Source organism: Gobio gobio, assembly GCF_949357685.1.
Source record: "Gobio gobio genome assembly, chromosome: 5".
In the NCBI taxonomy this organism is placed as follows: domain Eukaryota; kingdom Metazoa; phylum Chordata; class Actinopteri; order Cypriniformes; family Gobionidae; genus Gobio; species Gobio gobio.
Genome location: NC_137101.1, coordinates 62,605,433 through 62,617,961, shown reverse-complemented (window position 1 = coordinate 62,617,961; position 12,529 = coordinate 62,605,433). Strand labels below are relative to the sequence as shown.

The 12,529-nt window shown below is 42.1% G+C and overlaps 1 protein-coding gene across 1 annotated transcript in view; it reads right to left on the bottom strand.

Annotated features, from left to right (window-relative positions):
• LOC307126920 (tripartite motif-containing protein 16-like) overlaps nucleotides 1-3,210 on the bottom strand; it is a 37,191-nt gene extending 33,981 nt beyond the window's left edge. The window contains exon 1 of the mRNA XM_079817791.1: nucleotides 2,559-3,210. Coding sequence (XP_079673917.1) covers nucleotides 2,559-3,122 — 564 coding nt within the window. The 5' untranslated portion in view covers nucleotides 3,123-3,210. The remainder of the gene's footprint in view (nucleotides 1-2,558) is intronic.
• Between the last annotated feature and the right edge of the window lie 9,319 nt (nucleotides 3,211-12,529).

The following is a 12,529-nucleotide window of genomic DNA, read 5'->3' as shown; positions in this document are numbered from 1 at the left end:
TTTCCATACTCAGTAACATAAATAATAGACTATATAATCTGGGCAAACCTCGCGGGATGTCCCCACCAAAGCTGAGACCAAACCTACGCCCTTGGACTTCAGATAACGAACACCTGCGAAGAGACGACTCAACTCCTGCGAGGACTTCAGATGACGCAGCTCTGCATCAACACGCACTCATGCTCATCTCCATATACCCTATTCACTAACAACATGTATTCTTATTTCACTTATTTCTGTGCCATAGTTATTATATTGATTAATAATAGATAGTTAGCTAATCTGTGTGCTTTGTATATGTGCATTTCTGAAATGCATAACATGTACAAATCAATTTAAATTGTAATGTAGACGCATGCATTTTCTGTGAAGCTGCTTTGAAACGATATGTATCGTGAAAAGCGCTATACAAATAAATTTGAATTGAATTGAATTGAATTGAATTCATATTATGATAAGTAATTGTCTGAAAATTTGTACATGGAATGTCCGAGGGTTCCATAACCCCATAAGACGGAAAAAGACAATATAGAACATATGAAACTACAGCAAGGAGGCTTTGGGCAGGTGTTTTTCTCCTCTTTTTTATCTAAGAGTAGGGGTGTAGCAATATTGATAAGTAAGAACTTACCATTTAAACATCTGTTAATGATAAATATGGGCGATATGTTATGATTAAAGGCTCTGTCCAAGGATACAAAATCTTCTTGATGTATGTCTATTGCCCTCCAGCCCACCCACCAGATTTTTTCAACATTCTCAGGAATGAACAGCAAAAATTTTATTGTAGGGGAAGATTTCAATTGTATTTTAAACCCTGTCTTGGACAGATTTTCCACAATAATATCCCCGCCTTCCCTATATATAATATAATTTAAGAAATAACTTAAACTAAATAAGAGCAGTCCTCGTTTTACAATCGATGTGAGAGTTGTATCTGTGCGGTGTCAGACACCTTCACATTTTAAATCTTTTTAAAACAAAATATTTCTAGTTTACAGATTTTGTCAATATGTTTCATGTCACATGGACAAAAATGGTGCTTGAATCTTTTGATCAAAGATGACTAAGCACTTTAAAGTTTTGAACAGACGCTGTTTAATATAAATATAATAATAATAAATATTTAAATAAAATACTTTAATGTTAAGTTTAAACTATATAATTTCTACCATTGGGCATCCGATTTTACAGTAGTCTTCTAGGAAGAAAAATAGAAGATGTAATAAAACTTTAAAGATTTAATTTAGACAATCTTTTCATTTTAAAAGTTGCAATTTAGACTTTTTAGATTATGGTTTGAAATTATTTTTTGACTCTATCAAACATTCACTCTGGAAAGGTGTTAGCAGACTAACTTTACATATTACATACAGTATAACTTCTCCTGTCTCTGTGAGCATCTGAAGCATGATACATGTTTAAATAAATTTTAGTAACATATTTATTATTATTCATTGTTTTATATTTTTTATTTATATTCCTTTAATCACCTGTGTGTGTGTGTGTGTGTGTGTGTGTGTGTGTGTGTGTGTGTGTGTGTGTGTGTGTGTGTGTGTGTGTGTGTGTGTGTGTGTGTGTGTGTGTGTGTGTGTGTGTGTGGTCAGGTATTCCCTTATGTTGTGTGGACAAAATGTGGCCAAAAAGATAGTAATACCACAACATTTATCCCTGTAATGGGAAGTTACAGTGTTTTTAATTATGTTAAACTCATATGAGATGTTTTTGTTAAAAGCGGAATTCTAGTTTTCTGTAGTAAACAGGTTTTGGTTTGATAACCTTTGATACTTATTTCTATAAAACTAGTGTGTTCGTTGTCTTTAGCCTTGAACAAGTTCTCGGAAAGTTTTGTGTTTTCACTGAAGGTTTGACAGCTGCAGATAACACCAACTAAGGACTTGTTATTGTGTATTTGTGTTATTGACTAAGAAGCCCTCACCCACTGAAATGAGGGGATCAAATAACATGTGCAGGGCTTCCATCTCTTCTGACTGTGTTTAGGTGTACGGGATAGAATATAAAGTTGCAGTACAAAAATTGTTATGCCTATGGAAAGCCCCCATAAAACCTTTCCCCTAAATGTGAAAGTGTGTACGACTGCTCAGTCTGAATGCTGGTATCCACTCACAACGGCTGCTGTGACCCTCTGAAAAAATTAAGATATTTTTATATATTCATCTAGCTAAAATATTGTGATTCACCCTTATGATATGGTCTGTTAAAATGTCGTTAATCTCATCATTAGAAACGTATTTTATCACTTGCTCATAGAGATGAGGGGAGAGCACACATAAAATGCCTCTGTGATGGAATGCTAAATCCAACACGTGGCCTGCAGATAGAACCCAAAATCAGAGTTAAAAATCTTCTAAATCAATATTTCATCAATTTGATCCCCCTGGAGGATATAGAGGATCGTAAGCCAACATCGCTATTTCAAATATGCACTGGTCATAGGTCATATCGATCCTCTGAGGATACCCATGGTCAAAGGTGCGACGTGAGATATATAAACAGTGTCAGCATTATTTCATCAGTGTCTAGTTTAAAGTTCATACCTGTTTCTCTGCTGCAGCTGATACAGTGTTGTGGTTTTTATGTTCGTCCATCGTACACAGCACACATATACACGTCTGATCGGTGCGGCAGAAAACCTCACGGGGTTTATCATGTGTTTGGCAGATCATCTCCTGCAGTCGTCCAGTGGCATCGGTCAGATTGTGTCTCTTTCTTTTAAACAAACTCTCATGTTCTTCAAGGTGATTCTGACAATAAGACTCCAGACATCCCAGACAGGACTTGACGGCTTTATGTTTTCTTTCAGTACAGGCGTCACACTGAACATCTCCAGCTCCAGCGTAACAGTCATCAGAAAGTTTTCTCTTCTTCAGTTTGTCCACCACATCAGTCAGCATGGTGTTTTTAGCTAAAGCAGGTCTTGGACTGAAGGTCTGTTTGCACTGAGGGCATGTGCAGCCGCTCATCTGATCCTCCTGATCCCAGCACTCTGTAATACAGCTCTTACAGTAACTGTGTCCACAGGGAATGACCACTGGATCCTTCAGGAGATCCAGACACACTGAACACAGGAACTCATCCTGAGAAATTCTGGCTTCTGCCATTTTACAGCAGACACAAACACACAACAGCTCCACTTCACTTCAGTTTCTCTTTCTCTGAACTGAAGAGTTTCCTGTTTCCTGCTTCTGTGTTTGAGTGACGTCACATGTGCAAAACTGCAAATCTTTGCTATCACACGTTTGTTTTCTACAATAGTTGCCAGTGAGAAAGTTATTATATCTGATGCCCCCCGAGCAGGTTTATTTCTTATAAACATTTCTGTATTTAACATTTATAAAACTGAATGTGGCGGGAAAGAATTGTAAAAAAGAAACTCTAAAATATAGCTGACTATGCCACCCTGATGACCAGGGAAATATTAATACTTATGAGTTATACAAAAAGGATTGTATTGTTTCAAAAAGAAGAGGGCCTGAGACATGGATACCAAAAATACAAAAGTTTTATTCATACAATATTCAAGCAGTAATCATAAAAGCATTCAAATACTATAGGACCGGGTTAGAATAGACAAACATGGAAGACACTAGAAAATGTGAAACGGAGACAGAGGCTTACCAACGGCAGGAAAGCTAGTTTAATGAGCACCAGGCTACTATATCACAATCTTCCCACCTTGTGCACAGGTCTCACCACACACACACACACCAGTAAGGTCAATAATCACACACACACCACCGCACACAAGGGCCTACTAGCGGCCTGCCCTGAAGCCTTGGGTCCTGCAACAAAAGACAAAATCAACCCAAGCTGTTTCCAAATAAACAAGCAAAATAGTAAATTATGATACTAAAGCTTAACCTAAATGAAATTAAAAGACCAAGTGAAAAGCATTTAGTTAATAAATTAAACCAAAAGGGAAACAAAAGACCTGCTAGAAGTTTCAGACTCAATCACCAAAAATGGAGGTGGATAGTTACACCACTTTCACATAAATATACAAATACCAAAACAACACATATATACCAAATAGCACATAAACCTAGAAACAGATAAATCAATTAAATACTAAATAAAGTAAATGCTGACTAAACAGCAACTTTAAACAAAGCAAAACCAGGAGATAAAACAAAAACACTGAAAGACAATTTAGTAAAAAACACAGAGCAAATACAAATTATAGAACAAATTTGAACAAAACAAAAGAATATGTATAATGTACTATAAATGAAAAAAAACAAGCAAAACAAATATACCATAAGCGAATACAAAGCAAATACACATTGAAGAACAAGTTAGAACAAAACAACAATCAAAACCGAGCTTTTAAATCTCCTTTGTAAAAGCTTTACGAGGCATAAATAGTCCTCACTTTAGATGAGCTCACAGAAAGAGTTACTGTCAACTACTAAATGTTTTATAACTACCTTAATTAATCATGAATTACAGTAGGAATACATGTTAATAAAGCATTTATTAACACACTGAGTAACTATTATTATATGTCAAAATAATATGTATAAATGTACATTTAGATAGTTTATTAATCCTTTACTTACACTTTCTAAATGATCATATGAACCACTGAGAACTACTAAATAAATAATGTAATTCTTCATTTAGAAATTATAAATTGATAATTTATAAAGTATGAAAATACAATTATTAAACACATTATAGATGTGCTTATAAATCAAGAATAAAGCGTTTATAGCTGTATTTATAAACTGCCTATTAATGTCTATCAATGCTTTATAAATGATGAATTAACTATTTACTAATGCTTAACTAATGCTTCATATCGTGTAGTTATTATAAAGTGTTACGGTGTTGTTTTTTATCATTATGAATGTTAAAGATACAACCATGTAATTATAAAATAAAAGATATGAGTGACAGGTGCAGTGAGAGCTCATAGCATCAGTAACTCCACAGCATAAGGTTTCCCTCAGTGTTTGCAAAGAAACGTCTTTCAGCTGCTCGAGGATCTCGGAGGAGGGAACGGAGACGTACGTCGGACGTCACCGACGAATTGGGATCACTTCAGGGAGCCCCTATCAGCTTCGAGATATAGAGAACAGGCCAATGGGCCATTGGCGTGTGAGATTTGCATCTAGCGCTCCGCCACGCACTGCGGGTATAAACAGGAAGCGAGAGCAGCGCACTATTGTTTTTCACTGAGGAGCCGAACTAGTGACTCGGCCATGCAGTGATGATACAGCAACTGTGGCGACGGGAACGAGGGTTACCATACGTAACCGAGACGTTCCCTTTCAGTTGGTCACGTTTGACATACGTCGGATGTCACCGACGAATTGGGATCCCTTTGGAAAACGCCACAGTTACTACCACTTCCAGCGCCCAGTGAAGAGCCCCTCAGACCCCGTCTGTTCCGTGCGGGAAAACTCAAGCCGGGAGAGTCACACTGCTGTTCCGCAAGACCCACTCAGACCCACTCAGCAGACTATTGGATAACGCTGGGAAGCGCATGTATGGACTGGCCTTGGGCAGCGCAACATACAGAAGTCCCAGGGGTGGCCCCGGCCTGTTGCAGGCGGGGGAACAACACCGTACTGGGACGGCAGAGGAGACTCTACCGAGGGAAAGACACAAGCTCGCCGTAGGGAGCTGTACCGTGGAAGAATACACATATGGGGCCGCCGTGGGGGTCACAACATATGGAACCCAGCCTAACACAAGTTCCACCAATGCATACGAGTGTTAGACCTGGCGTCGGATTCTCCGCCACATCCGACTGCTGCGGGTTGCGGAGGACTCGACAGGGTTCGCCTATCATTAGGGGAACTCGACTGGAGCAGATAAGCGCACGTATCCGTTCCATGGGGAAGGGAATGGCGCAGCAAGCCGACACTAGAACGAGCACTCCGGTGTTACTGACTATGGGAAGCGAGCACACGGGAAGCTACCGGCTCTACACGTAGGCTTTAGAATCTAGCGGACGTGTTAGGTGTCGCCCAGCCCACAGCTCTACAAATATCTGTCAGCGAGGCGCCACGAGCCAACGCCCAGGAAGAAGCTGAAGGAATTTAAAATAATCAAAGATATTTATAACTACAGACCTGTTTCTCTCCTACCATTCATAGCAAAAACTATTGAACGAGTTGTTTTCAACCAGGTTTCATCCTTCCTATCACAGAATAATCAGCTGGACATCAACCAATCAGGTTTCAAAAGGGGCCACTCCACAGAGACTGCACTACTGTCGGTCACTGAAGCCCTGCGGATAGCTAAAGCTGATTCCAAATCATCCGTCCTCGTCCTGATCGATCTATCTGCGGCTTTTGACACGGTCAATCATCAGATTCTTCTGTTCACCCTCTCATCACTGGGCATCACAGGGACTCCACTCCTTTGGTTTGAGTCTTATCTCACAGGTGGGTCTTTCAAGGTTGCCTGGAGAGGAGAGGAATCCCAACCTTGGACCTCTCCTTTTCTCCATCTACACTACTTCATTAGGACCCATCATTCAGGCACATTGCTTCTCATACCACTGCTATGCTGATGACACTCAGCTCTACCTTTCATTCCAACCAGACGACCCCACAGTAGCTGCACGAATCTCCAGCTGTCTGGCTGACATCTCGGCATGGATGAGAAAACATCACCTGCAGCTCAACCTGGCAAAGACTGAGTTTCTCATCTTCCCCGCCAGTCCCACTATACAACATGACTTCACCATCCAGTTAGGTACATCCTTGATTTCCCCATCAAAGTCAGTCAGAAATCTTTGAGTAACATTTGTTGATAATTTACATTTACATTTACATTTAGTCATTTAGCAGACGCTTTTATCCAAAGCGACTTACAAATGAGAGCAATAGAAGCAACTAGAACAGTCAGAGGCTACAGTATGCAAGTGCTGTAACAAGTCTCAGTTAATCTAACACAGAACACACAGGATTTTTTTTTTTTTTTTTTTTTTAAATAAATTAGACAGACAGAAAAATGAATAGAATGTTAAGTGCTATTCTTGATTGGTCAGGTGCTGCTGGAAGAGACATGTCTTTAGCCATTTTTTGAAAATGGCTACAGACTCGGCTGCTCGAATTGAGATAGGCAGGTCATTCCACCAGGTGGGGGCAGTCCAGGAAAAGGTCCGTGACAGTGATTTCATGCCTCTCTGGTATGGCACCACAAGGCATCGTTCACTGGCAGAACGCAAGCTTCTGGAGGGTGTGTATGTCTGAACAAGCGAGTTAAGGTATATTGGTGCAGAGCCAGTGGTTGCTTTGAAGGCGAGCACCAGTGCCTTGAATTTGATGCGAGCGGCTATTGGTAGCCAATGGAGTCTGATGAAGAAAGGCGTGACGTGCGCTCTCTTCGGCTCGTTAAAGATTACCCTCGCCGCTGCATTCTGGATCAGTTGCAAGGGTTTGATAGTGCATGCTGGAAGGCCCGCTAGAAGAGCATTACAGTAGTCCAGTCTGGAGAGAACAAGAGTTTGGACCAAGAGTTGTGTGGTCAGCTCAGATAGGAAGGGTCTAATCTTCCTAATGTTGTATAATGCAAATCTGCAGGACCGGGTTGTTGCAGTAATGTGGTCAGTCAATTTTAGCTGATCATCGATCACAACTCCAAGATTCCTGGCTGTCCTGGACGGAGTTATGGTTGATGATCCTAGCTGAATGGAGAGATTGTGATGAAGTGCTGGGTTGGCTGAGACCACAAGCAGTTCAGTCTTTGCAAGGTTGAGTTGCAGGTGATGCTCCTTCATCCAGGCAGAAATGTCTGTTAGGCAGGCAGCAATACGAACACCAACCGTGGGATCATCTGGTTGAAATGAGAAGTAGAGTTGAGTGTCGTCTGCATAGCAGTGATAGGAAAAGCCATGTTTCTGAATGACCGATCCCAGTGATGACATGTAGATGGAGAAGAGAAGTGGTCCAAGCACTGAGCCCTGTGGAACTCCAGTGGCTAGATGATGTGACTTAGACACTTCACCTCTCCATGACACCCTGAAGGACCTACCTGAGAGGTAAGACTTGAGCCACTGGAGAGCAGTTCCCTAGATGCCCATCTTCATGAGAGTTGACAGGAGGATCTGGTGGTTAACTGTGTCAAAAGCAGCAGACAAATCCAGTAAGATAAGTACTGTGGATCTGGAAGCCGCTCTTGCCTGTCTCAGTGCCTCCGTAACCGAGAGCAGGGCAGTCTCAGTTGAGTGACCGCTTTTGAAGCCAGATTGGTTGATATCCAGGAGGTTGTTCTGTTCAAGAAACGTAGAGAGCTGGTTAAAAACAACTCGCTCGAGTGTCTTTGCAATGAAAGGCAGAAGGGATACCGGTCTGTAGTTTTCTAAAAGTGCTGGGTTAAGAGAGGGTTTCTTAAGCAGTGGGGTTACCCGAGCCTGCTTAAATGCTGTGGGGAAGGTCCCGGTGTGAAGAGAGGTGTTGACAATGTGAGTGAGTGCAGGAGTAACAGAAGAAGAAATGGCCTGAAGGAGGTGAGTGGGGATAGGGTCAAGCGGACAGGTAGTGGGGTGGTTGGAAAGGATGAGTTTGGAGACTTCAGCTTCAGAGAGCAGAGAAAAAGAGGGGAGCGTATGTGTTATGGTTGTTGAGATGTGCGTGTCGGTTTGTGGTGCGGAGAATTGGGTGCTGATGGAGGAGGTTTTTTTTGTGAAAAATGATGCAAAGTCGTCAGCTGTAAGAGTTGATGAAGGGGGGGGGGGGGGTGGTGGGGGGGGGGGGGGACAGAGGAGCGAAGAGAACGTTCTGAAGAGTGCACGAGAGTCAGAGCAGTTGTGGATTTTGTTGTGGTAGTATGTAGTTTTAGCAGTGGAGACGTTAGTAGAGAAGGAAGCGAGAAGAGACTGATACAGGGTCAGGTCAGTAGCGTTTTTAGTTTTGCGCCACTTCCTCTCTGCCGCCCGGAGCCCAGAGCGATGTTCGCGGAGAACATCAGACAGCCAGGGGGCAGAGGGAGTGGTGCGGGCTGGCCTGGATGAAACGGGACAGAAGTTGTCTAAGCAAGATGTTAGAGTGGAGCAAAGAGTGTCAGTAGCACTGTTAGTGTCCAGTGCTGAGAACTGAGCAGGTGGAGGGAGTGAGGAGGAAACCATAGTGGATAGACGGGAGGGAGAGAGTGAGCGTAGATTACGCCGAAAGGTAATCAGCGGAGGAGTGTGTGTTGTGTTAGGAGTCAGTAGGAGGTTAAGAGTGATGAGAAAGTGATCTGAGGTGTGCAAAGGAGTAACTAAAGTGACGTCTGTGGAGCAGTAGCGTGTGTAGATAAGATCAAGATGGTTACCTGATTTATGAGTAGCTGTAGTAGATACTCGCTTAAGATCAAATGAGGTCAGAAGAGTGGTGAAGTCTGCAGCCTGGGGTTTATCAAGGTGAATGTTGAAGTCACCGAGCAGTACCAGAGGAGTGCCATCCTCAGGGAAGTGAGAGAGTAACATATCCAATTCCTCCAGGAAGTTACCCAGTTGACCTGGAGGACGATAAATAACTACAACATGGATTTTAGCAGGGTGAGTGACAGTGATTGAGTGCGATTCAAATGACCCATTGCCAGATAGAGAAGGGATGGGCTCAAATTTCCAATCCTTTGAGATGAGCAGACCAGTACCTCCGCCCCTCCCAATCGGACGAGAGGTGTGTGAAAAAGAGAAATTATTTGAGAGGGCCGCAGGAGTGGCAGTGTCTTCTGGTTTGATCCAGGTTTCAGTTAGAGCCATGAGACTGAGATGTGAATGAGTGGAGATCGATGCAATAAAGTCTGCTTTGTTTACAGCAGACTGGCAATTCCAGAGACCAATTGGAATGGACATTAATGTAGCAGAGGAAATAGGTACACTACGCAGATTAGTAGGATTACGGCGTCTAGAATGTACAGAGCGTGATTTACGGGTGTGTGTGATAATAGTAGAGATTTGGAAGCACATTGTGAATACGGGTCAGAGAAATTAACAGATGAAAACAAGCAAAAACACAAAAGTGGACAAAGTATATATATATATGTATATAGCTATACTCAAGTGCCTTGTCGTGTCCTTGCTCGAGTGGAGTCGCGCAGAGTAGAGTCGAATGGTCTTTACACTCTTCGGTCTTCACACGAGGAGGGCTTCACACGAGGGCTGCCGCTTCCGCTGCCGCGGAGTACTACTCCATTTATACTCACATTAAATGTCGTTATTGAATACAGCTGGCTACTCCCAGTGAAACGCGTTAGTTTGCACGAGGTCAAACAATAACAAACCAGACTACAACAAACAGCCAACTACAGCAAACAGACAGCGTTCTAAAGAACAGCTGAACTACAGATCAAATGAGGAAAATGTAAACAGTACTTACACACTAGCTGTTTTCCCTGATGTTCGATGCTTCTCTCTAACTCAAAGTAAACAATGAACGCTCTATATACCACGCTGGCTTATGGCCACGCCCAGTGAAACGCGTTAGTTCGCACGAGGTCAAACAATAACAAACCAGACTACAACAAACAGCCAACTACAGCAAACAGACAGCGTTCTAAAGAACAGCTGAACTACAGATCAAATGAGGAAAATGTAAACAGTACTTACACATTAGCTGTTTTCCCTGATGTTCGATGCTTCTCTCTAACTCAAAGTAAACAATGAACGCTCTATATACCACGCTGGCTTATGGCCACGCCCAGTGAAACACGTTAGTTCGCACGAGGTCAAACAATAACAAACCAGACTACAACAAACAGCCAACTACAGCAAACAGACAGCGTTCTAAAGAACAGCTGAACTACAGATCAAATGAGGAAAATGTAAACAGTACTTACACACTAGCTGTTTTCCCTGATGTTCGATGCTTCTCTCTAACTCAAAGTAAACAATGAACGCTCTATATACCACGCTGGCTTATGGCCACGCCCAGTGAAACGCGTTAGTTCGCACGAGGTCAAACAATAACAAACCAGACGTCCTTCAGAGAACACATTTCTAAGACAGCTTGCTCGTGCAGGTTTGCGCTCTACAACATCAGGAAGATCAGACCGTTCCTAACAGAGCACGCAACACAGCTTCTTGTCCAGGCCCTGGTTATTTCTAGACTTGACTACTGCAATGCGCTTCTGGCTGGACTCCCCTCTTGTGCGATCCAAACATTTCGAATGATCCAGAATGCAGCGGCACGTCTGGTCTTCAACGAGCCCAAAAGGACCCACATCACACCTCTCTTCATCTCTCTGCACTGGCTACCACTCGCTGCTCGCATCAAGTTTAAAGCGCTGATGCTTGCCTACAGATTCACCACGCGCTCAGCTCCTGCATACTTTGACTCGATTCTACGTCGTCACACCCCCACCAGAAGCCTTCGTTCAGCTAAGGAGCGAAGGCTTGTGGTACCATCACAGAGAGGCAAAAAATCCCTTTCCAGAACATTTTCATTCAACATTCCCAGCTGGTGGAACGATCTTCCCAACGCTATCCGAAACGCAGAATCATTGACATCATTCAAAAGTCAACTAAAAACTCAGCTCCTTCCGTGACTACTTAACCTCATAAAAAAACTTTCCTTTTCTCTTTCTCCTCCTTTTTCCCTCCCTACTCTAGCCTGTGCTACACTGAGCAATATACACGGTCTCAGTATTTCCAGCACTTGTTGCGCTTACTCGACTCTTCATGACCAATCGCTTTGTGTACTTCGTTACATTTACTTGAGTAAATTTTTTGGGTAACTTGTACTTTTAGAGTAGATTTAAAGATGGGTACTTTTACTCTTACTCAAGTAAATTTCTTGTGAAAAAACTGTACTTTTACTTAGTTACATTTGGTGGCGTTCCTCCGTTACTGTCAAATGGTAATAATTATATTATTTATTTTAAATAAGTTAATATGACTTTTGCAAGTCTTGCGAAAATGTTGGAGAGGCTGCTTCGCGAGAGGTGGCTACGCATCACCCGCTTATAATTAGCGTGCGTTTAGTCGGAGGAAGATGTGTGTGAGCTACGGGAGGCAGATCACCCGTGGCCTCAAGTTCAGTCTATGTTTTCACTCCAAGATGTCAAAAAGAATAGTTTCATAATGCGATGATGCATGTTGTGTGCACCAAAACGAACTGACATCTCTCAGCATACAAGAATTCCACCCTGAAAAGAACATGTAGCGGTAAGTGTCACAATGATTCCTATATTTGAACAAACACTATTAACGGTCATTTGGTAACTATGAGAAATTTTCCCTTATTATAATACTATTTCACGCAATGTCCGAGTGTTTTCCTCATATGCGCTCTTGTGCAAGCAATGACAAATCGTTTGAATCCTCCAAACAACACACGTCCACGAACAAACGTTCACATCTTCACATTTACATATCCTTTTCTTCACAAAACGAAACAAATTGAATAGCCTAATGTGACGTCTTGCATTTATACACAAATCCGGACAGACACCTGTCTGAAGTGTAGAAAATACATACAAATAAAAACGGTATTGTATTTTATTCCTACCTAAAGAATAGCCTATATACTTATAAAAATATAAGAACAAAGTATGTTTTAAGAAGAGC